The 22,112-nt window shown below is 37.0% G+C and overlaps 1 protein-coding gene across 16 annotated transcripts in view; it reads left to right on the forward strand.

Moving 5' to 3' along the window:
• Positions 1-22,112, forward strand: part of reps2 (RALBP1 associated Eps domain containing 2) — a 96,660-nt gene that overhangs the window by 33,547 nt on the left and 41,001 nt on the right. For all 16 annotated transcript variants that reach the window (XR_015523963.1, XR_015523969.1, XR_015523975.1 and 13 more), the window contains exons 3-10: positions 499-674; positions 2,799-2,910; positions 8,920-9,023; positions 10,248-10,386; positions 14,066-14,129; positions 16,487-16,652; positions 19,510-19,566; positions 21,552-21,636. Coding sequence is in view for 2 of the 16 variants with exons in the window: in XM_087307762.1 (XP_087163888.1) it covers positions 499-674; positions 2,799-2,910; positions 8,920-9,023; positions 10,248-10,386; positions 14,066-14,129; positions 16,487-16,652; positions 19,510-19,566; positions 21,552-21,636 (903 nt within the window). In the remaining 14 variants the exon portion in view is untranslated. The remainder of the gene's footprint in view (positions 1-498; positions 675-2,798; positions 2,911-8,919; positions 9,024-10,247; positions 10,387-14,065; positions 14,130-16,486; positions 16,653-19,509; positions 19,567-21,551; positions 21,637-22,112) is intronic.

A 22,112-nucleotide genomic window follows, 5' to 3' on the forward strand; every position in this document is an offset into this window, starting at 1 on the left:
TGGATGCATTGATGGATGAAAGATTGCAAAGATTGATAGATGGGTGGAGGGGTTGATGGATGGATGGATGGATTAATGGATGAATTAATGTATACATTGATGGATAAAAATATGGATAGATGGATGGAAGAATGCATAAATAGGTGGATGGATGAACGAATTAATGTATAAATTAATAATTGTATTGATGGATGAATGCATGGATGAATTGATGAATGTATAAATGGATGGATGAATGTATAGATAAATAGATGAATATGATGAATGGTGGAATAGAAAGGATGGATGAATGAATTAATTGATAGATAGATAGATAGATAGATAGATAGATAGATAGATAGATAGATAGATAGATAGATAGATAGATAGATAGATAGATAGATAGATAGATAGATAGATAGATAGTCTTATTCCTCTGTATTGCTCTAGAAGTGCACTGACTCTGAATTGTTTACTATTGTGCTGTTCTGAATGTGGCATCCTTTATCTTCCCTACAGAACTTCCTCTTCCTGTGTTTGTTGGAATAACAAATGAGCTCGACACGCGTTACGCCAATCACCTCTCGACCAATGAGAGCCAGCCCCACACCCTGGGCTCTGTCCCAGCCTCCGCCCCTCGCCCCCCAACAGACAGAGCTGTGCTCAGACATCCAGACACCAGCATGGATAAACAGGTCAGTTCAGCATCGTTCACATGCATCTGCAGTGTCTTTATTTAACCATCACTGGAAAGACTCTGGATTTCACCTTTTCTACTTATTCTACTTCAGAAAATAATTAAAAAAATAGAAAATGTGTTTAATTTTTATTTTGTTATTTTAGTGCTGTTTATTATCAGATTATTTTATTGTTAATTTGAATGAAATCATTTATTTATTAAAATTCATAATATTGTCAATAATCTATTAATTATGAAGAACTCATTGCATATGCATAATCTGTCAGTTAATATTATTTATGCTGTAAAATGGTTAAGTTTATTATTGTTTATTGTCATACTGTATTTTAAATATTTTACATTACGATGATTTGTTGCATGTATAAAACCCATAATAATTATTTAATAATATTAACAATAATAATAGTAATAATAATGATTATTATTAATAATATTTTATTATTATTATTATTATTATTATTATTATTATTATTATATTATTATTATTTTATTATTATTTTATTATTATTATTATTATTACTTAATTAATCGATTAATAAAGGCACTAAGCCGACAAGAAAATCAATGAATGAATTTAATATGCATTAGAATATATAATAATAATAATTATTATTATAAAAATATTATTTCAAATAAATAAAAGGCTCGATGTAATGTGCATTATGAATATTTTATTATTTCAAAGTATTACGGTTATTTCGGTTCATGTTATTTTATTATTATTTTGAATGACATTATTTGGTGTGGTGGTTTATCTGTCATTTATTAATATTTATTGTATAACATTAAAACGTATAATATACATGTTTTAGTAAAGAAATGTATAATTGTTTATAAAATAATTAATTATTCAATGATAAAAATAATAATAATAATATTATGAATAATAATAACAACATAATAATGGTGGACCAATTGGAGCTGTTTTTAGACCAACCACAACTTGATGTAGGAGTGTGGTCCCCCCGCCCAACCAAATGTTGATTGACAGGCGCATCACCATATCCTCAGTTTGTTGTTTCACGTCCGCCATTTTCAGCGTGTGAGTCAAAGCCATGTTAGTAAAGAAACACCCTTGCTCTATTTTTGGATGTAAGGCTCATTGGGCTCAATACATGATCAACATTCACCACATGATCGTTGTAATCGTAATTATTATTGTTTGTAACTTTAGGTGGGTTTGCAAACATCTGTATTTTTCATTGCGTCTACCTTAAACTTCATTCGTTTGCATTTCTCGTGGTCACAGAAGCTCCCTGTGATCTTAACTAGGTGCAACTGGAAAGTGCGAGCATGCTGCCTTACGTGTGTGTTGCTCGATTGGAAATAAAATAACGAACACACCAAAAGCGACGCTCACAGCCCATTCACACGGGGCGTCAGCTTCAACGCTTCCCAGTCACTTTGAATGGGTGACGTCAGGCGTTGCCGAACTGCATTGTTTATCCATCGGTGACGCTTCAGAGGCGTTGCTCGCTGCAAAAGTTGTGACTTGCTCAACTTTTCAAGCGCCGACGGAAGCGTCAGCCAATTAGATCGCTGTATGCAAATACACCAGCTCAGACAGTGACCTATTGCTAACTAATTTCATTGGCTGACGCTGCTATGATGATCGCGTCAGCCCCAACTTCAGACACGCCCTCTGTCAAGCGTTGACGTTGAACCTCCGCTGAAGTCTGTTGCCAAACACATAGCGAGGGAGCTTTTGGCTCCACCCCCTTGTTACGTTGGACGAGAAGTCGAAACTAATTTTCATGTGAAGCAACACACCCCTAAAACAGCAAGCTGTGCACGCCCCCTAAATGGCACATTTAACACATTATAATTAAAATATCTGAATAATTTTTTTAATTGAAGCTAAACTGGCACACTCAGAAGAACCATAATATTAATATTAAATATTAAAAAAGGGGTAAACTATGTGCTCTTTAATAATAATGATGATGATGATAATAGTGACCATATTTATTTATAATAATATTAATAATAATCATCATCATCATCATCATTATTATAATGAATTTTATTATTATTATTATTGTATTATTATTTATTACATTATTTAATGTTCGATTATTAGTTTAGTGTATTCACTCATTTCTGTGTTTGTACCTGACAGGAGGCGTGGTCCCCACCAAGGTCTCCACCTAGCATCTCTCCGCCCCGCTCACCATCAGCCTATCGCAGCTTGACATACAGTGCACAGAGAAACGGAACAGACACGTTATTGGGTAAGAGCCACTGTCAATCATTTGGAATTCACAATGAAAAATCAGTAAACCACGTTTGGGGCGACACGGTGGCTCAGTGGTTAGCACTGTTGCCTCACAGCAAGAAGGTCGCTGGTTTGAGTCCTGGCTGGGGCATTTGGCAGATCTGTTGTAGATCAAATGTACACTACCTGACAAAAGTCTTGTTGTTGATCCCAGTTATAAGAGCAATAAATAATAACTTGACTTCTAGTTTATCATTTGGAAAAGTAGCAGATTTTTCAGATTAATCATTGGTTGAACTGGATCATAATCATCACAAATACTGCAGAAGACCTATTGGAACCAGCATGGACCCAAGATTCTCACAGAAATCCGTCAAGTTTGCTGAAGGAAAAATCATGGTTTGGGGTTACATTCAGTATGGGGGTGCGTAAGGAGATCTGCAGAGTGCATGGCAACCATAGACTGTAAAATATATGGACGTAGTATCCGTGACGTCACCCATAGGTTTCTGAAGAGCGCAAAATAAGCCACAAGTAGGCGCGGCCAACTGTCGCCATTTTGTTCATGCGTCATCACACCCACGGCGGGATACCAAACAAGGGCAAAGAGGCGGAGAGTGAGCGGAGCTACAGACACCTGCTAGCATTTAGCTTGGACCTGGTTCAGACACACTTTACTTTGGGAGAAATGCTTAATACTTTATCACCTGCGACTCGCTTGTATTCTGACCACTTGTGCTTTGTTGTACACTATATCAATAAAGTGTTTAGACTTTTAAAAACACTGCTGTAACACATTGAGCCACTAAACATTGTTCTTATGACGTTTTTCAACAGAAGGAAAACGCAAATTACATCCAAACACTTCAGATATAGTCTGTGTTAGTTAATGTAAGACTATTGATGAAATCCAGCATAACACTGTATGACAACGCTTCAGATGACGATTCTAGAGCCTACAGCTAATCAATCTGACAGATTCTGCAGTGCATTACAGCTCTAAATATAAATATAAATGATCTTAAATAAAACAAATACATGTATAGAGATGGTATATAAGTATATAACTTTACTCACATGGGAAACGGAGGCAGTGTGAATGGTTTGTGAGCACAATTAAGTGCACTCAGCATGCCATGCCATCTAATAATTGTAGGAAACAAGTCCAAAAGGCAGTTGACAGTGTAAAGCCGCATAAAACAACACAGAAATACGATAAATATGCCGAGTTCAGTGGCTAATCTGCAGGATTCGGCTGAGGTGACGTGACGGCGACCAACGAGACCTAGCTGTCAATCAAGTGGCCACTCCCTTAATTATGCAAACTTAATATAACTTAATATAAAGGAAACGGATGAGTTATAAAAAAAATTCACCCCCCTCACAGTTGTCATGAAGGGTAATATTAGCTGTATTAACCAAAATCTTTTTTTGTACCAGGCTGTAAACACCTTTTTTTCTGCTGTAAAGTTGGCCATTCTAACAGTGGACTCAATTGAAATTAGCTCTGTTTTGGAGCCAGGAGAGGCCAGGACTAGCGGAATTTCGGATGAATTGCAGTTTTAGTTACTTCCGTCTTGGCTTCCTGAGGGAGAGCGGGAGGTTGCCGCTTGATGGCAACATCAACAGCCTGAGGAATCAAGACATTTGTGCTGCCCATTACATTACAAACCACAGGAGAGGGCAAATTCTTCAGCAGGATAGCGCTCCTCATACTTCAGCCTCCACATCAAAGCTCCTGAAAGCAAAGAAGGTCAAGATGCTCCAGGATTGGCCAGCACATTCACCATATAGGAACATTGTTGAGCATGTCTGGGTTAAGATGAAGGAGGAGGCATTGAAGATGAATCCAAAGAGTCTTGATGAACTCTAGGAGTCTTGTAAACGTTTTCTTTGGCATTCCAGATGACTTTATTAATCAGTGATTTGAGTCATTGTATGGATGTATGGATGCAGACCTCCAAGCCCATGATGGAGTCAGACACGATATTAACTCTGTTTCCACTGCAGCATGACTTTGTATTCTATATTGGACATTATTTCTGTTAAGAGACAAGACTTTTGTCTTACAAAGTCAGACCTTACTGTCCTAATTAAATCATTAATAATCAAGGCATGATCATATTTTATTGCGATAAAATAAGCACAATCTATATTCAAGCCACTCATATAAGCCACTTCTGATACCAAATGATCAACTAGAAGTCCAGTTATTATTTGTTGTTGCTAAAACTTGGATAGTGGACAAGACTTTTGTCAGGTAGTGTATTAGATGTACTTTGACTATAAATAATTCAAGTGTTTTTAGCTCATTTTGTATTGGAGTTCTGGATGATCATTTGCATCAGAAAATACTCAAATTGCCTTAAATGCTTCATTGTTTTTTATATTTTTATTTTTTGTTCCTGATAAAGTTATTTTTGCAGCAATGCCAGTGCAAAAGTGAGAGAAAATATTTACACATGCACGCACACACACACACACACATACACATGCACACAGAGACACACACACACACATGCTGTGATGATGTTATTAGGTAACAGAAGCACACAGCCGGCGTGTTTCACACACTGTGACCGCAGACGTGGCTCCATACCCTGATTTTGTCAGACAGCTGTGTGTGTGTGTGCGTGTTCGTGTGCATGTGTGTTTGTTCGTGTATGTGAATGTGTGTTTGCTTGTGTGTGTGTGTGTGTGTGTATATGTCTATGTGTGTATGTCTATGTGTGTGGTTTTGTGTATGTGTGTGTTTTGTGTTTGTGTGTGTATATGTACATGTATGTGTGTATGTGTATGTATGTCTGTGTGTGGTGTGTGGTGTGTGGGTGTCTGTGTATGCCTGTGTCTATGTTTTTGTTTGTGTATATGTGTGTGTGTTTGTATGTGTATATTTGTGTGTACGGATGTGTGTGTGTATGTGTGAGTTTGTGTATTTCTACGCGCGCATGTTTGTAAGTCTGTGTTTACCTTTGTATGTGTGCCTGCGTGCGTGTGCGTGCGTGTGTATATGTGTGTGCGTTTCTGTATGTCATTCTGTGTGTGTGTCTTTGTGTGCGCATGTATGTATTTGTGTGTGTGTTCAGCCTTGAGCTGCCGTCTGCCCTCAGAAAACAGTTGGCTAATTGCTGCTCTCCTGTGGCGGATTGATATCACACTCGTCTAATCACACACACACCTGTCGACTAACAAGGCTTCAGTGCATCCACAGGCAGCAAAACACACACACCAGACCCTCTAATGAAACACACAAACATTGACAGGCAGCACAATACACTCACCAGACGTTCTGATGACACATACACACACACACACACACACACACATCAACAGGCAGCACAACACACTCACTAGACGTTCTGATGAAACACACACACACACACACACACAGACATGCTTTCCTGGGAAAATGCCTTGAGCCTGCATATGCTGTGTAGCCATAGTGGTGTGTTTAATGTAATAACACACTCCTTGTTTTTCCGCGTGGCTCATTACACTCCCGAACAGTTGAGCATGAAGCAGTTTTGAAGCACAATAAACTCTCTTCATTGGTCATTTGCAGTTGACTCTCATTTATATCAAAACTTGCCATAGATGCAAAATCATGCGTTCATTACAGAGTGACTCTAATGCAGATTGTCATGAGGACTTTGTTTTTGCATATACAACAGCGCCCCCTTCAGCACAACATAATGTAGCGCAAGAGGAGACTTGATTTAGTCTCACTGAGTGTATTTTAGTGTTTTAGATAGACATGAATACTATTACAAATATTGGAGATTGATTGATTGATTGATTGATTGATTGATTGATTGATTGATTGATTGATTGATTGATTGATTGATTGATTGATTGATTGATTGATTGATTGATTGATTGATTGAAAGAAGGATGGATAAATGGACAGAAAGATGGATTGACAGATGAATAGACAAATACATAGAAAGGATGAATAGATGAATATAGACATGAATGGATGGATGGATGAAAAGAAAGATGAGAGATAGACAGATGGACAAAAGAAAGATAGATGGATAGATTAATAGTTGGATACATGGATAGATAGAAAGAAGGATGGATGGATGAACAACCAAAGATGCATGAATGGATGAAAAATGAATGGGTGTACGTACAGACGGAAGGAAGAGATAGATAGATAGATAGATAGATAGATAGATAGATAGATAGATAGATAGATAGATAGATAGATAGATAGATAGATAGATAGATAGATAGATAGATAGATAGACAGACAGATAGACAGACAGACAGACGGACGGACTGATGGACAGATAGATGGATGAATGTGGATGAATGGACGAAAGAAAGAAAGATGGATGGATGGATGGATGGATGGATGAATGGATGGATGAATGGATGGATAGAAAGTATGGATGTATGTATTTATGGATGGATGGATGGATGGATGGATGGATGGATGGATGGATAGATGTATGGATAGAAAGAAGGGATGGATGAATGGATGGATGAATTGATAGAAAGTATGGATGGATGGATGGATGGATGGATGGAAGGATTGATGGATGGATGGATGGATGGATGGATGGATGGATGGACAGATGGTTGAATGGATGGCCAAAAGAAAGATGGATTTAGGAATAGTTGGATGGATAGAAAGAAAGATGGATAGATGGACAAAGAAAGATGAATAGATGAAAGAAAAAAGGATGTATAGATAGATAGATAGATAGATAGATAGATAGATAGATAGATAGATAGATAGATAGATAGATAGATAGATAGATAGATAGATAGATAGATAGATAGATAGACAGACAGATAGACAGACAGACAGACGGACGGACTGATGGACAGATAGATGGATGAATGTGGATGAATGGACGAAAGAAAGAAAGATGGATGGATGGATGGATGGATGGATGAATGGATGGATGAATGGATGGATAGAAAGTATGGATGTATGTATTTATGGATGGATGGATGGATGGATGGATGGATGGATGGATGGATGGATAGATGTATGGATAGAAAGAAGGGATGGATGAATGGATGGATGAATTGATAGAAAGTATGGATGGATGGATGGATGGATGGATGGAAGGATTGATGGATGGATGGATGGATGGATGGATGGATGGATGGACAGATGGTTGAATGGATGGCCAAAAGAAAGATGGATTTAGGAATAGTTGGATGGATAGAAAGAAAGATGGATAGATGGACAAAGAAAGATGAATAGATGAAAGAAAAAAGGATGTATGGATTGATGGATGGATGGATTAATGGATGGGTTAATGGATGGATTAATGGACAGATGGAAGGATAGTTGGATAGAGCGATGGATAGAAAAATGAATGGGCAAAGAAAGATGGATGGATCGGTAGATGCAAGCATGGAAGGACAATAGAAAGAGGGATGAAAGAAAGAAAGAAAGGAAGAAAGAAAGAAAGAAAGAAAGAAAGAAAGAAAGAAAGAAAGAAAGAAAGAAAGAAAGAAAGAAAGAAAGAAAGAAAGAAAGAAAGAAAGAAAAAGAAAGAAAGAAAGAAGGGAAGAGAGACAGATGGTCAGATGGATGGACAGATAGAGTTTTTCTTATCGGTATCTCCCACTCATCATCATAATTGAGTGCAGCTCTGCTTTCTTCATCAGTCAGCTGTGATCATTAATACTTAATCATCATCTACACAGAGGAGAACTGATGTGCTGAAAGAGCTTCAGATGTAGAAACATTCACAAGATCAAAAGCCCAATTCTCCAGACTGCAGTCCTATCACAGATCATGATCATCATCATCATGCTGAATAATTCACACCATCATTTAATCACTCACTATTTCATTTATTATTCCAGTAAGTCTTTTTTTTTTTAAGCGTTCTCTATTGTTCTGTTGTCTTTTGTTTCAGTCTCATCTGCTGACAGTGTTTAATGCCGTGTCTGTGCCTTCCGCATCAGTGCTGTCAAAATATTTATATGCCATAATCGATGATCACAGTAATGTAATCCTCTTGAGGGATTCAGTCTCTTTTTGTCTTGTCACTCACAGCGTATGATGGTAAAATGCCGGGTCGTCCCAGTGTTCCTCAGGAAAATGCTTCTCCAGGCCATTATTCTTTCAAACTGCAGCCGGAGCAGCCTTCCATCACACGCGTGAGTATTTTTATTTTATTTTATTTTATTTTATTTTATTTTATTTTATTTTATTTTATTTTATTTTATTTTTAATTTAATTTAATTTAATTTAATTTAATTTAATTTAATTTAATTTAATTTAATTTAATTTAATTTAATTTATTTTATTTTAAAAACTTTCACCCGTTATTTTATTTTATATTATTTTCTTTTCTTTTCTTTTTTTAATTTTCTTTATTTAAATTTTATTTAGACATTTTATTTTATTTTACCTGTTGTTTTATTTATTTTAATAAATGTTTTAAATTACATTTTATTTTATTTTTCTAAATAAATTTTTTATTACATTAAATTTTTATTTTACCCATTTGATTTTATTGCATTGCATTTTATTACATTTAATTTTATTTTATAAAATTTTATTTATTTAAAAGATTTTTTTTTACATTTTATTTTATTTTTCAAATTATTTTATTTTATTAAATTACATTTTATTTTGACATTTTATTACAATAATTATTTTAATTACACTACATTTTATTTTATTAAATTACATTTTTTATTTTATAAAACTTTATTTTTACCCGTTATTTTATTTTTTTTTATTTTATTAGATTTTTTTTTTTATAAAAATATATTTTTATTTTATTAAAACATTTTTTGTTTTATTGCATTTTATTTTACCTGTTATTTTTATTTTATTTATCAGGGGTCGCCACAGTGGAATAAACCGCCAACTTAATCAGCATATGTTTTACACAGTGGATGCCCTTTATTGCTTGATAAATTATAAGTTTATTATTAAGTTAATTTAATTTAAGTAGTGATATGTGCTAGCAAAAATAGTTTTAACATTGAAATATTTAGCTTTTTTATTCAAGAATAATATAAATAATAATAGGATTGATTCAACAATCCAAAGGTTTTCTCATTAATCAACAGTACAATGCATGGCATGTTTCATAGTTATTTATAGATATTTCAGAAATGTTCCCTTTTGATTATAATTCATCACATTTATTAAACTGCAAAGACTTTTTACACTTAGTCGAAGTAAATAATTATTAGCATTTATTAGAGTTTTTTTTTTCTATAAGTTGTTTAATTAAAATTTCCTATAATATTTTTTTCTTTTTGGGAAACTCTTCATTTAAATTAATTTCGCTGGAATAAAAGCAAAGTTTTTATGCCAATATTATCAGCCTATTATTTTTGTTTGGACTGTTGATTTCTCTCCTTCAGGTTGCATCAGTGGAACGGCTGGTGGAGCGAGTGGAGGTGGATTACTCAGACGACCCCTGGAGGATCACAGAGGAACAGCGGGAATATTACACTAACCAGTTCAGGAGTCTCCAGCCCGACCTCAATGCTCTCATCATGGGTAAGAGACATCAACACTGCTGCACCCAACAACACCATCTGTGAATGGATGGATGGATGACTGGATAGTTGAAAAGATTTCTTGGATTGAGGGATAGATTGGAAGTAAATATGGAGAGATAGAGTTCATGAATAGGATGGATGGATGGATGGATAGATAGAAAGATGGATGGATGGATGGATGGATGGATGGATGGATAGATGGATGGATGGATGGATGGATAGATGAATGGATGGATGAATGGATGGATAGTTGAATTGATATATTGGATTGAGGGATAGATTGTATGATTGAATGGATGAATTTGATGAATAGTACAAATAGATTGATGGATTAAAAGTTAGATGGGTAGGAAGATGGATGGGTAAAATGGTAATAGAAGAATGGATGGATGGATGGATGGATAGTTGAATAGATATAATGGAATGAGGGATCGATTGGATGGCTGAATGGTTGGATGGATGGATGGATTTGATGAATAGGATGAATGGATTAAAAGATGGATGGGTAGGAAGATGGATGGGTAGAAAGATGGATGGTTAAAATTTTAATAGAAGAATGGATGGATGGAGATTGGATTGAGGGATAGATTGGATGGCTGAATGGTTAGATGGATGGATTGAATGAATAGGACGAATGGATCAATGAATTAAAAGATAAATGGGTAGGAAGATGGATGGGTAAATATATTAATAGATGGATGGATGGATAGTTGAATACATATATTTAATTGAGGGATAGATTGGAAGTAAGGATGGATGGATGGATTTGATGAGTTTGATAAATGGGTCGATGGATTAAAATATGAATGGATAGAAAGAATGGATGGATGAATTGATAGAAAGTATGGATGGATGGATGGACGGATGGATAGATGGATGGACAGATAGATGGATGGATGGATTGGATAGTTGAATAGATATATTGGATTGAGAGATAGATTGGAAGTATGAATGGACGGATGGATGGATTTAATGAATAGGATGAATGGGTCGATGGAATAAAAGATGGATGGACGGACGGATGGATGGATGGATGGATAAATTGATGGGATAGTTAAATAGATATATTGGATTGAGAGATAGATTGGATGGATGGATGGATGGATGGATGGATGGATGGATGGATGGATGGATGGATGGATGGATGGATGGATGGATTTGATGAACAGGATGAATGGGTTGATGGATTAAAGGATGGATGGGTTGGAAGAAAGATGGTTGGATGTACAGAATGGTAGAAATAATGATAGACAGATGGATGAAATTATAGAGTTAAAATAGATTAATTAAATAGTTGGATGGACAAAAAGAAGAGTGGAAGGATGAGTTGATAGATGGATAAAATTATAGATGCATGAATGGATGGATGGATGGATTTGATTAATAAGATAGATGGATATAAAGATGGATGGGCAGGGAGATGGGTGGTTAAATATATTATCACTGGCTAAATCAATAAATGAATGAATGAATGAATGAATGAATGAATGAATGAATGAATGAATGAATGAATGAATGAATGAATGAATGAATGAATGAATGAAAATATGTACAGATGGAGGTTTGATGAATAGATGGGTAGGAAGATGGATGGTATGAATGAACAGAATGGATGAATGAACAGAGGGGTAGACATAATGAAAGAGAGATAGATAAACTTATGAATTTGAAACATGAATGAATGATGGGTACTTTGGATGTATGGGTGGATGGACAAACGAAAGGGTGGAAGGATGAGTTGACAATGTTTAATAAAATTATGAATGGATGTTTGGTTGCTTGGATGAATGAAGAGATTTGATGAATTAGATGAATGGGTGGACGGATTAAACGATGGATGGGAAAAAAGGTGGATGGTAAAATATATTAATAGAATAAGGGATGGATGACTGAATGAATGAACACACAAATAAACAGACGGACAGACATAACAATGGACAGATGGATAAAATTGTGGATTTAATATAGATGAATGGAATAATGGAGACATTGGATGCATGTGCGGATGGACAAGTAGAAGGATGGAGTGGATAGAAGGTTTAATGTGGATGGATGGATTAAATGATGGATGGGTAGAAAGATCATTGGTTAATTATATTAATAGAATAAGTCATGGATCGATGGATGAATGAATAAATTAGCTAACGGATGGATGGATGGATGGATGGATGGATGGATGGATGGATGGATGGATGGATAGATGGATGGATAGAGAGAGGGATGGCAAGACTTAAGGGTAGACATAATGTTAGACATGGATTCAATTATAAAAAGGAAATGGAATGGAATGATGGATACTGTACATTGGATGTATGTGTGGATGGACGAATAGAACGCTAAAAGGATGAGTGGATAGAAGGTTTAATAAAATGATGGATGTGTGTATGGATGGATGGTTAGAAACAATATATGGATAGAGTACTGAAAGGATGTTCAAATTTGATTGGTTCGTGGACAGGTTGGGAGGGTGGATGGACTGACAGCATGGACTGATTGGATTGGATTGGTGGGTGAGTGGATGGATGGATGGATGGATTGGTTTGCTGGGTTGGTGTATAGACAGATTTGGTTGATGATCGATGAGCAATGTATGGATGAGCGAATCAATGTATGGATGTTGGAAGCAAAAATATATTTATGGATAGGTGAATAGATGAATAAAATGATGAAGGAGTGGAAGGACAGATAAAATGATTGATACAGAGACAGATAGAAAAATGGATGGATGGATGGATGGATGGATGGAGAGATCTGTAAATAGAAAGATTGATGGACTGGAGAAATATAAATGGATGGACTGATTTACAGAAGGATAACAATGGTTAGCTGGAAGAACAGTGGATAGATTAGAAAGAGGGATAGATGGATGGATGGATGGAAGGGTGCACCAAATTCTAAATTGAGAACAATGGACAGAATCATGGATGTTAGTTAGATAGAAATAATGATGGATGGCTGGGCGGATGGGTGGATATATTGACGGAGAGAGAGATTTGATGAATGTGTGGATGGATTGCAAATAGATAGAAAAGATAGTTGTACAGAAAAATTGGTGTGAGATAATTGAATAAAATGATATATGGACTGTATGGATGGATAGAAAGCTGGATGAACGAATTGACTGAAGGATAGAAAGATGGATGGAATGATGGATGGAAAGGACAGTTGGATAAATGTAAGTGTCATTCTTAAGTTTAATCATACCTTCCTCATATCATTCTGTGGGAGTTATGATTTAATTCAATTCAATTCAGCTTTATTTGTATAGCGCTTTTACAATGTAGATTGTGTCAAAGCAGCTTCACATAAATGGTCATAGTAACTGGAACAGTGTAGTTCAGTTTTTAGTGTTTAAGTTCAGTTCAGTTCAGTTTAGCTCAGTTCAGTGTGATTTAATCATTACTGAGAGTTCAAACACTGAAGAGCAAATTCATCGATGCGTAGCTCTACCAATCCTGAACCATGCGAGCCAGTGGCGACAGCGGAGAGGGAAAAAAAAACTTCACCTGATGGGAGTGAAGAAAAAAAACCTTGAGAGAACCAGACTCAGTTGGGCACGACCATTTTAATTTCTCCGCTGGCCAAAAGTCTTGTGCAGAGCTTCAGTCACCGCGGTGGAGGTGTTACTGTTAATGTTGACAGTTTCATTTTTTTAATTGGCTTTTTTTTTCTTGCAGGAGCTGTTGCAAAAAACTTCTTCACCAAGTCCAAGCTTCCGATTCCAGAGTTATCTCATATATGGTGAGTATAAAGCCCAAGTTCTGCTTACATACACCAGCTATGTTTCCATTTGAATATGCAAATTAAACGTGTGCACAAAACTGAAATAATGCATAAAACATTTGCAAATAAAGCAGCTTTTCTATGTAATGAGTCAAAGAGAACAAAATCGTCACTGTTTGTTAAACTGACACAAAAATCAAAAAGAAAAATGTAATTTGCAGTGTTAGGAGAAGCCACTGTTTGCCTTCTTTCTTCTGCAATAAATGAGTTGCATCTCTGAAGATGACGCTTAATAAACGCAATGCGGTGGCTTTTGGAGGCATGAGATGCTCTGTGGGAGTGCAGACAGATGCTCAAGACAGTTCTGGGGGTAATAATAATATAATAATGATAATACTGAACCACTGTGGTCACAGACTTTGGGCTCTATTTTGACAATCCATGCGCAAAGTCCAAAGCGCAGGGCACAAAAGCATTCAGGGCGTGTCAGAATCCACTTTTGCTGTTTTAAGGATGGAAAAATCCGTCTTGCGCTGTGGCACATGGTCAAATAGGGTTGAGCGTATTCTTTTAATGAGTTATAGGTGTGTTTTGAGAATAAACCAATCAGAGTCTCATCTCCCATTCCCTTTAAGAGTCAGTTGCACCGCGCCATAGTGCATTTGCTATTTACATGGCAGACTTTGTAAGTGGAAAAACTGAACACTTTACTGGTGAGAAAACAGTTAAACAGAGCATCTACAGGAGAGAACGAGAGAATTTCTAAATTCAGTTCTAATTTCCAGCAAACGAATAAATGAACAGTAATAGTTAAGTGTGGTCAAAAAACTGAGTTATATCCAAATACACATGCTGACAGGTGGACAAATCTAAGCTTAATTTTAATAAAACAAATATAAATATGCATTTAATAAATAATACTACAACTAATAATAACATTATACAAAAGCAAATTGTCATGAATAAACTGAAAAAGCCTTCCGAGATGAAGAAAGCATGAAGGCAGTGTTTTTTATATTTATGTAGGCTAGAAAATTGTATTTTTTGTAATATTTTAATTACTTTTTTATATTACGATATTTACAGCTTTGAGCTGGTCTATTGAACCGTCTATTTAAGTTCCTCAAAATAGCAACGCACCAGCAATGCGCCTTAACACACCTCCTTTTTCAGATCAGAACTCCTATGGGTGCACATATGAGCGCAAATGCATTTGCTATTTAAACAGCATGGCATGTCATAATGACTCCTGTGCCGAGCTAAAACTAGCAAACAACAATTGCGTCGCACCTTGCACCGGGTGTATGATAGGGCCCTTTGTCTGAGGCGTTTTAAAAGGAGCAAAACAACATTTCACATGAGATGAAATGAGCTTGAAATGCTGGTTTATCCATTAATGTCATCCCATCACACTCATTTTTATCATCTTTTATGATCTGTTAAAACTAAATCACATGACTTTTTTGATTCCTGACATGTGCTATAGGTGAATTGGGTAAGCTAAATTGATCGTAGTGTATGTGGGTGAAGGAATTAGTGTATGGATTTTTCCCAGTACTAGGTTGCAGCTGGAAGGGGATCCGATGCGTAAAACATATGCTGGATAAGTTTGCAGTTTATTTCACTGTGGCGACCTCTAATTAACAAAGGGATTAAGCCGGAAAGAAAATTAATGAATGAATAAATCGAAATTAACCTAGTTACTTTAACCAACCCAGGCTCATTCTGGAAGTGTAGCCCTGCCGACCCCGGCGAACTGTTTTAGGGAATCCGCGAGAGTCCGCTGTGTGTGCTTTTTCGCCTCTCGCTGTTCTCATGTAAAAAGCCAGCGGAAGCCACTGTCGAGCAACCGTCTGTCCAACTGACTTACTGACTGACTGACTGAATGACTGAACGATTGACTGGGCAGACCAGAAAAAGAAAAGCCCTCGTCTGATTTTGACCACGTTTTCGGATTTTCCTCCGGGCCTCCACTCCACTGACGTAACACGATGAGCTAACCGGACAAACTGGTTGCGGCGGGAAAGCCTTGTAGCGTTCGCTTGAAAAAACTAAATGCAGCCATACATACCTCCGGCCATGTAAATCGCGGTCTCCAGAAACGTCCACGGGGCTACGTTTTCAGAATGAGCTTGGGTTGACTTTCATAAAAAACTGTCATATAAAAAAAATTACGTTTCAAAACCGCCCAAATTTTGTCAATTTTTAACCCGCACAATCAAATTCAAAACCGCTCAATTGGGCAGGAAACCACCCAATCTGACAACACCGTCTTGGTGTTACCATTAAGCATTTTCTACAATACACATAACAAGAGGTGGATGTAATGATAGCTATCTCCTAACAATATCTCCATTTCATTGGATGTTTTTCAGGGAGCTGAGCGACGTTGACAAAGACGGCGCTCTCACTTTCCCAGAGTTCTGCACTGCCTTCCATCTCATCGTGGCACGGAAAAATGGCTACCTTCTTCCTGAAACTCTTCCCGCTTCACTGAGACCAGGCTTTCAGGAACCGGTGGTTACAGCAGCACCATCTGAGGTTGAACATTTTGAACTCTATGCAGACATCTTATTGGACATCTAGACCTATTATGCATTATACAAGATGCAAAAATAAATATCTGATGTGCTTAGAGGGTGTATGTGAAGTTTTAGCTCAAAATACCCCACAAATAATGTTGTATAACACTTTGAAACTGACGCTTTTAGGCTTTGATCAATATTGGCTTGTTTTGGTGATTGTCGCTTTAAATTCAAATGAGATTGAGTTCTTTTTAAAAGAGGGCGGAGCTACAAATGCCTGTGCGTCAGCATAGTGGCAGATTCAAAGCAGGACTAATGTTATCTCTGTGAAAAACTACAATGAATTTGTGCATCCAAAAACTCCATGTTTATATAGTCACTGACATCATCTTCAGCAGGTACACTGTGAAAACTCTAATGGCAGAGGGCTGCTTCTCACTCAGGGCTGTCTATATCACTTTTGAGTTTGAGGAAAGGACGAGGACACAATTGCAGAACTTAAATGGGGTGTTTAGTAATTATAAAAATCAAGCAAAAAGGCAACAAAAACAACCCCAAGGGGGAAAACATTAACAAATAAATAAACAAACTTAACTGGGCAGGCTGGCTGGGATCAGGGCTGGAACAAGACTAGACAAGGCAGGATGAATAAACGGCGTATGACAAACTGACACAGGACAGCAGACATGAGGAGACTATAAATGGGAGCAAATTAAGAAACAACTGGGGCCTCATGTATCAACGCTGCGTACGCACAAAAACTTTGCGTACGCCAGGTTTCACGCTCAGAATCGCTCACGTTTGGATTTACTAACGATGAACTGAACGTGGGAATGTGCGCAGCTCCACGCCAGCTTCATGGCTGGCGTACGCACATTTTTTGTGCGTGTCTGTTTTATTTCCATTGGCGACTCCTAGAGGCAGTTGTGTTAAATTGCACTCTACAAAGTGTCTGAGCCTTGCAATGGCAGCTGTATGAGACGGGTTCATCTAGCAGGTATATAAGGTTTCCATACCATACAGTTGACCAGCTAAACATTAAAGCGCAATTTGCAGCGGTCGGCTGTTTTCCCAATGTAATGGGAGGGATCTACTGCACGCACACTGCTATAAAGGCACCGTCTAAAGATGAATTTGCATGCGTGAATCAGAAACATTTCCATTCAATAAATGTGCAAATAAGATATGATGCACAGACTTATTAATGATTCCTACTTGTCTTTCTCGTGATAAATAGTGGGCAAAATCTGATATGTAGCGGGGGGAAAAAGAAGAAAGAGTTCATCAGACGCTGGATTCGAATCGAGTTCATGCTCGAACGTGTCAAAACATGTTCACATACGTCTTACGAGCGCGCCACTGAAACTCTTAAGAGTGTTGTAACATTTTACAGATATAAACCACATTATTTCCTTTTTAATTCACTCTGCGATGTTCAGACCCAACTGTGTTAACCCCATCAGCTAAACTCTCCCACTAAATTTTTTTCTTTTGTTGTTAATTCCGGAGAACAAACTTGCAAATAACACCGTTATCGGTCTATCTCCGAAAGCAGCACCTCCAATTCACATTCTGTTCAAAGTTTCTCTTTTTGCTTGCTTTTGCCGTTGCTTTTTCGTTGGGTTTTGCCAAAGTATAGTCATTAGCATATTCATACGGGGGAGGAGGCAGGGAGGGGTTTTGCGCTCGTGCATGTTGCGCTCTGTTTCACGTTCATTCAGATGTACAAAAGAATATGCGTGGGATTCGGCGTACGCAGTGTTTCATACATCTGAATTTTTTTCTGCGTGCGCACATTTACAGCTTTGTGCGTACACAATGTTTTAGTATGATTTCCACGCAAGTCTTCGTACATGAGGCCCCTGGTGAACAGAATTAACTAATAATTGGATTAAAAGGGTGGGACTAAGCGACAACCTCCCGCTCTCCCTCGTGAAACAAATACTGAAGTAACTGAAACTGCAATTCATTGAAATTCCGCTAGTCCTGGCTTCATATGGAGCACATTTCTATTGAGCCCACTATTAAAATGGCCGACTTTACAGCAGAATAAAAGGAGTTTACAGCCTGGTTTTGTTTTTATTAAGTTATATTAAGTCTGCATAGTTAAAGGCGTGGCCACTTGAGTGACAGCCAGGCCGTCACTTCACCTTAGCTGATTCCGGCTGATTAACCGCTGAACTCGGCATATATATCATATTTTTGTTTTGTTTTATGTGGCTTTACACAGTCAGTTGCTTTTTGGGTTTATTTCTTATAATTATCTGATGATATGGCATGCTGTGTGCACTTGATTGTGTACTTAATTTACCTATGAATTCCATTCATACTGCTCACATGTATACCGCATACAATGTACTTTTTTAACAGCCGAATAGTACGTTTAAATTCAAATACAGTACCTACTAAATAGTAGGCGAGTTCGGACACAGCCTAAGACAGGTTATGAGTGCTCGGCTCGAGTTTTCACAATATACAAGACAAGAGAGCACAGGACTAGTGGCCTGGCCTCCAAAACAAGACTGTCAGGATTCTGTCACTATGCTAATGAGGGAGAGACAGTCTCCAGTGGCTTTGCCTGTCTGATGACATGTACAAAGGGGGAATGTCAATCAAAGTGTTTCTGCAGACTGTTTTTATCAACTGTGATTTAATCAATTAAAATAATGAATTTCTACCATTTAAAGCTGGACATATTCATGCACTGTTGCCGCACTACTGTGCTGAAACCCCATTTAAGAGTGATTTTTTTGCATAATAGGTCCCCTTTAAACTGCCCTGTGTTTTTCATCCTGTATATTTTTTTATGAAGCAATCAGTAGAAAGTTCTGACAGGTTTGGACAGAGCTTTATATGTGAGTATTGTTTTACAGGCGACTCAACCTCTCATCGTCTTTGATGATAATATGATGCCTGGAGCAAATCAGCTGGTGAGAAAACATTCATGCAACATTTACGCCAAGATCTTAGTGTTCAGTACATTTCATTCTGTCTCTTTTCTGTCTCTTTCTTTCAATATTTTACAAATATTAAAATGCTCTTTTGGCATGGTGATCTGCTCACAATAATGGCAATGCAGCAAAAACAATTTTAATAGCAGATGTTTTCGTAGTCAGCTGTTGTTTCTAATTATACATTAAAAAAAAAAATACACTCACTGGCCACTTTATTAGGTACACCTTACTGGTACCAGCTTCGACCCCCTATTGCCTTCAGAACTGCCTTAATCCATTGTGGCATAGATTCAACAAGGTACTGGAAATATTCCTCAGAGATTTTGGTCCATATTAACATGATGGCATCATGCAGTTGCTGCAGATTTGTCTGCTGCACATCCATGATGTGAATCTCACGTTCCACCACATCCCAAAGGTGCTCTATTGGATTGAGATATGGTGACTGTGGAGGCCATTTGAGTACAGTGAACACATTGTCATGTTCAAGAAACTTGAGATGACTCATGCTTTATGACATGACACGTTATCCTGCTGGAAGTAGCCATCAGAAGATGTGTACACTATGGTCATAAAGGGATGGACATGGTCAGAAACAATAATCAGGTAGGCTGTAGCGTTGATACGACGCTCAGTTGGTACTAATGGGCCCAAAGTGTGACAAGAAAGTATCCACCACACCATTAAACCATGGATGAAACCATGCTGACATGTTGTTGAAGCCAAATTCTGACCCTACCATCCAAATGTCGCAGCAGAAATGGAGACTCATCAGACCAGACAACATTTTTCCAATCTTCTATTGTCCAATTTTGTTGAGCCTGCGTGAATTGTAGCCTCAGTTTCCTGTCATTGGCTGACAGGAGTGACACCCGTTGTGGTCTTCTGCAACAAGGTTGGACGTGTTCAGAGATGCTCTTCTGCAGACCTCGGCTGAATGAGTGGTTATTTGCGTTACTGTTGCCTTTCAATCACCTGGAATCAGTCTGGCCATTCTCCTTTGACCTCTGTCATCAACAAGGCATTTGCGCCCACAGAACCTCCACTTACTGAATATTTTCTCTTTTTCGGACCATTCTCTGTAGAGATAGTTGTTTAAGAAAATCCCAGTAGATCAGCAGTTTCTAAAATACTCAGACCAGCTAGTCTGGCACCAACAACCATGCCACGTTCAATCACCTTTCTTCCCCATTCGAATGCTTGGTTTGAACTGCAGCAGATTGTCTTGACCATGTCTTCATATATAAATGCATTGAGTTGCTGCAATGTGATTGTCTGATTAGAAATTTGCGTTAACGAGCAATTGGACAACTGTACCTAATAAAGTGGCCAGTGAGTGTATAAGAGTATCATAAATCACATATTTTATAAAATAATATTCAGATAATCTTAAACACAATTTGCACAGTTTTATAGTGTATTTCTCAGTGTGTTGAATTAGCCTTTAAGTATATATATATATATATATATATATATATATATATATATATATATATATATATATATATATATATATATATATAGTTTTTTGTGCCTAATTAACATTTTTATGATCTTATTAATTACCCTTACATTAATTATTAATATCAAGATGTTTTTAAAGATTAAATTTATGCATTATTAAATATCAGCTAAACCTCAGATAATAAAAACTATGTTTAGTGGTTATTTTTAGTTTACAATGGTTTATTCTGTTAATGTCTTTGTTATTCCCTTTTAGCTGATATATAAAGCAATTTGCATCAGTTAAAGAGAAAACAAAGACAGATATTCTGAGCAAATGAAAAAACAAAGCTCTCTCATTTTTGAGCTGAAGGCAGATGGTGCTAATGAGTCTCATATGAGATATAATCTCCATAAGCCAAAAAAATAATCCAACTCATCCAGCATACAACAGAGTAAAACCTCTACATGAGCTCACATCAGTCATTTGTTGCTGGCTTTTTCATTTTCCCAAACAGGAAATGGGCTCAGTTGACCTGCAGGTGACCTCTAGACCTGGTGTGACCACTAAACAGGACACCAGAGATGAAAGCAGGAAACCGGGTAATGTCAGACCTCAATGAAAATATTATCATAATATATCACGAATTAGCTTAATAGTCTCACTTTAAACGTTTAAATGTCATTACATTAGCTACTAATAATCTGAGTGAGTTAAAATGGTCAGGAGCTGCCTTTTTTGCTTGGACTATTCTCTGAAGTCCACTTATAATATTGTTAAGATATATTTGTATATTCACTACCTGACAAAAGTCTTGTCGTCGAGCCCTGTTGTAAGAGCAACAAATAATAACTTGACCTCTAGTTAATCATTTGGAAAAGTGGCAGAAGGTCGATTTTTCATAACAATTTGCTTTTGTATAATGTTATTATTATTAGCAGTATTATTTATTATATCCATATTTATGTTTGTTTTATTATAAACAAGCTTAGATTTGTCCACCTGTCAGGTTTTAGACCATATGGGGCACAGCATGTGTATTTGGATATAACTCAGGTTTTTGAGCACACTTCATTAT

This window comes from Danio rerio, chromosome 23, assembly GCF_052040795.2.
Source record: "Danio rerio strain M-AB ecotype USA chromosome 23, GRCz13ab, whole genome shotgun sequence".
Classification (NCBI taxonomy): domain Eukaryota; kingdom Metazoa; phylum Chordata; class Actinopteri; order Cypriniformes; family Danionidae; genus Danio; species Danio rerio.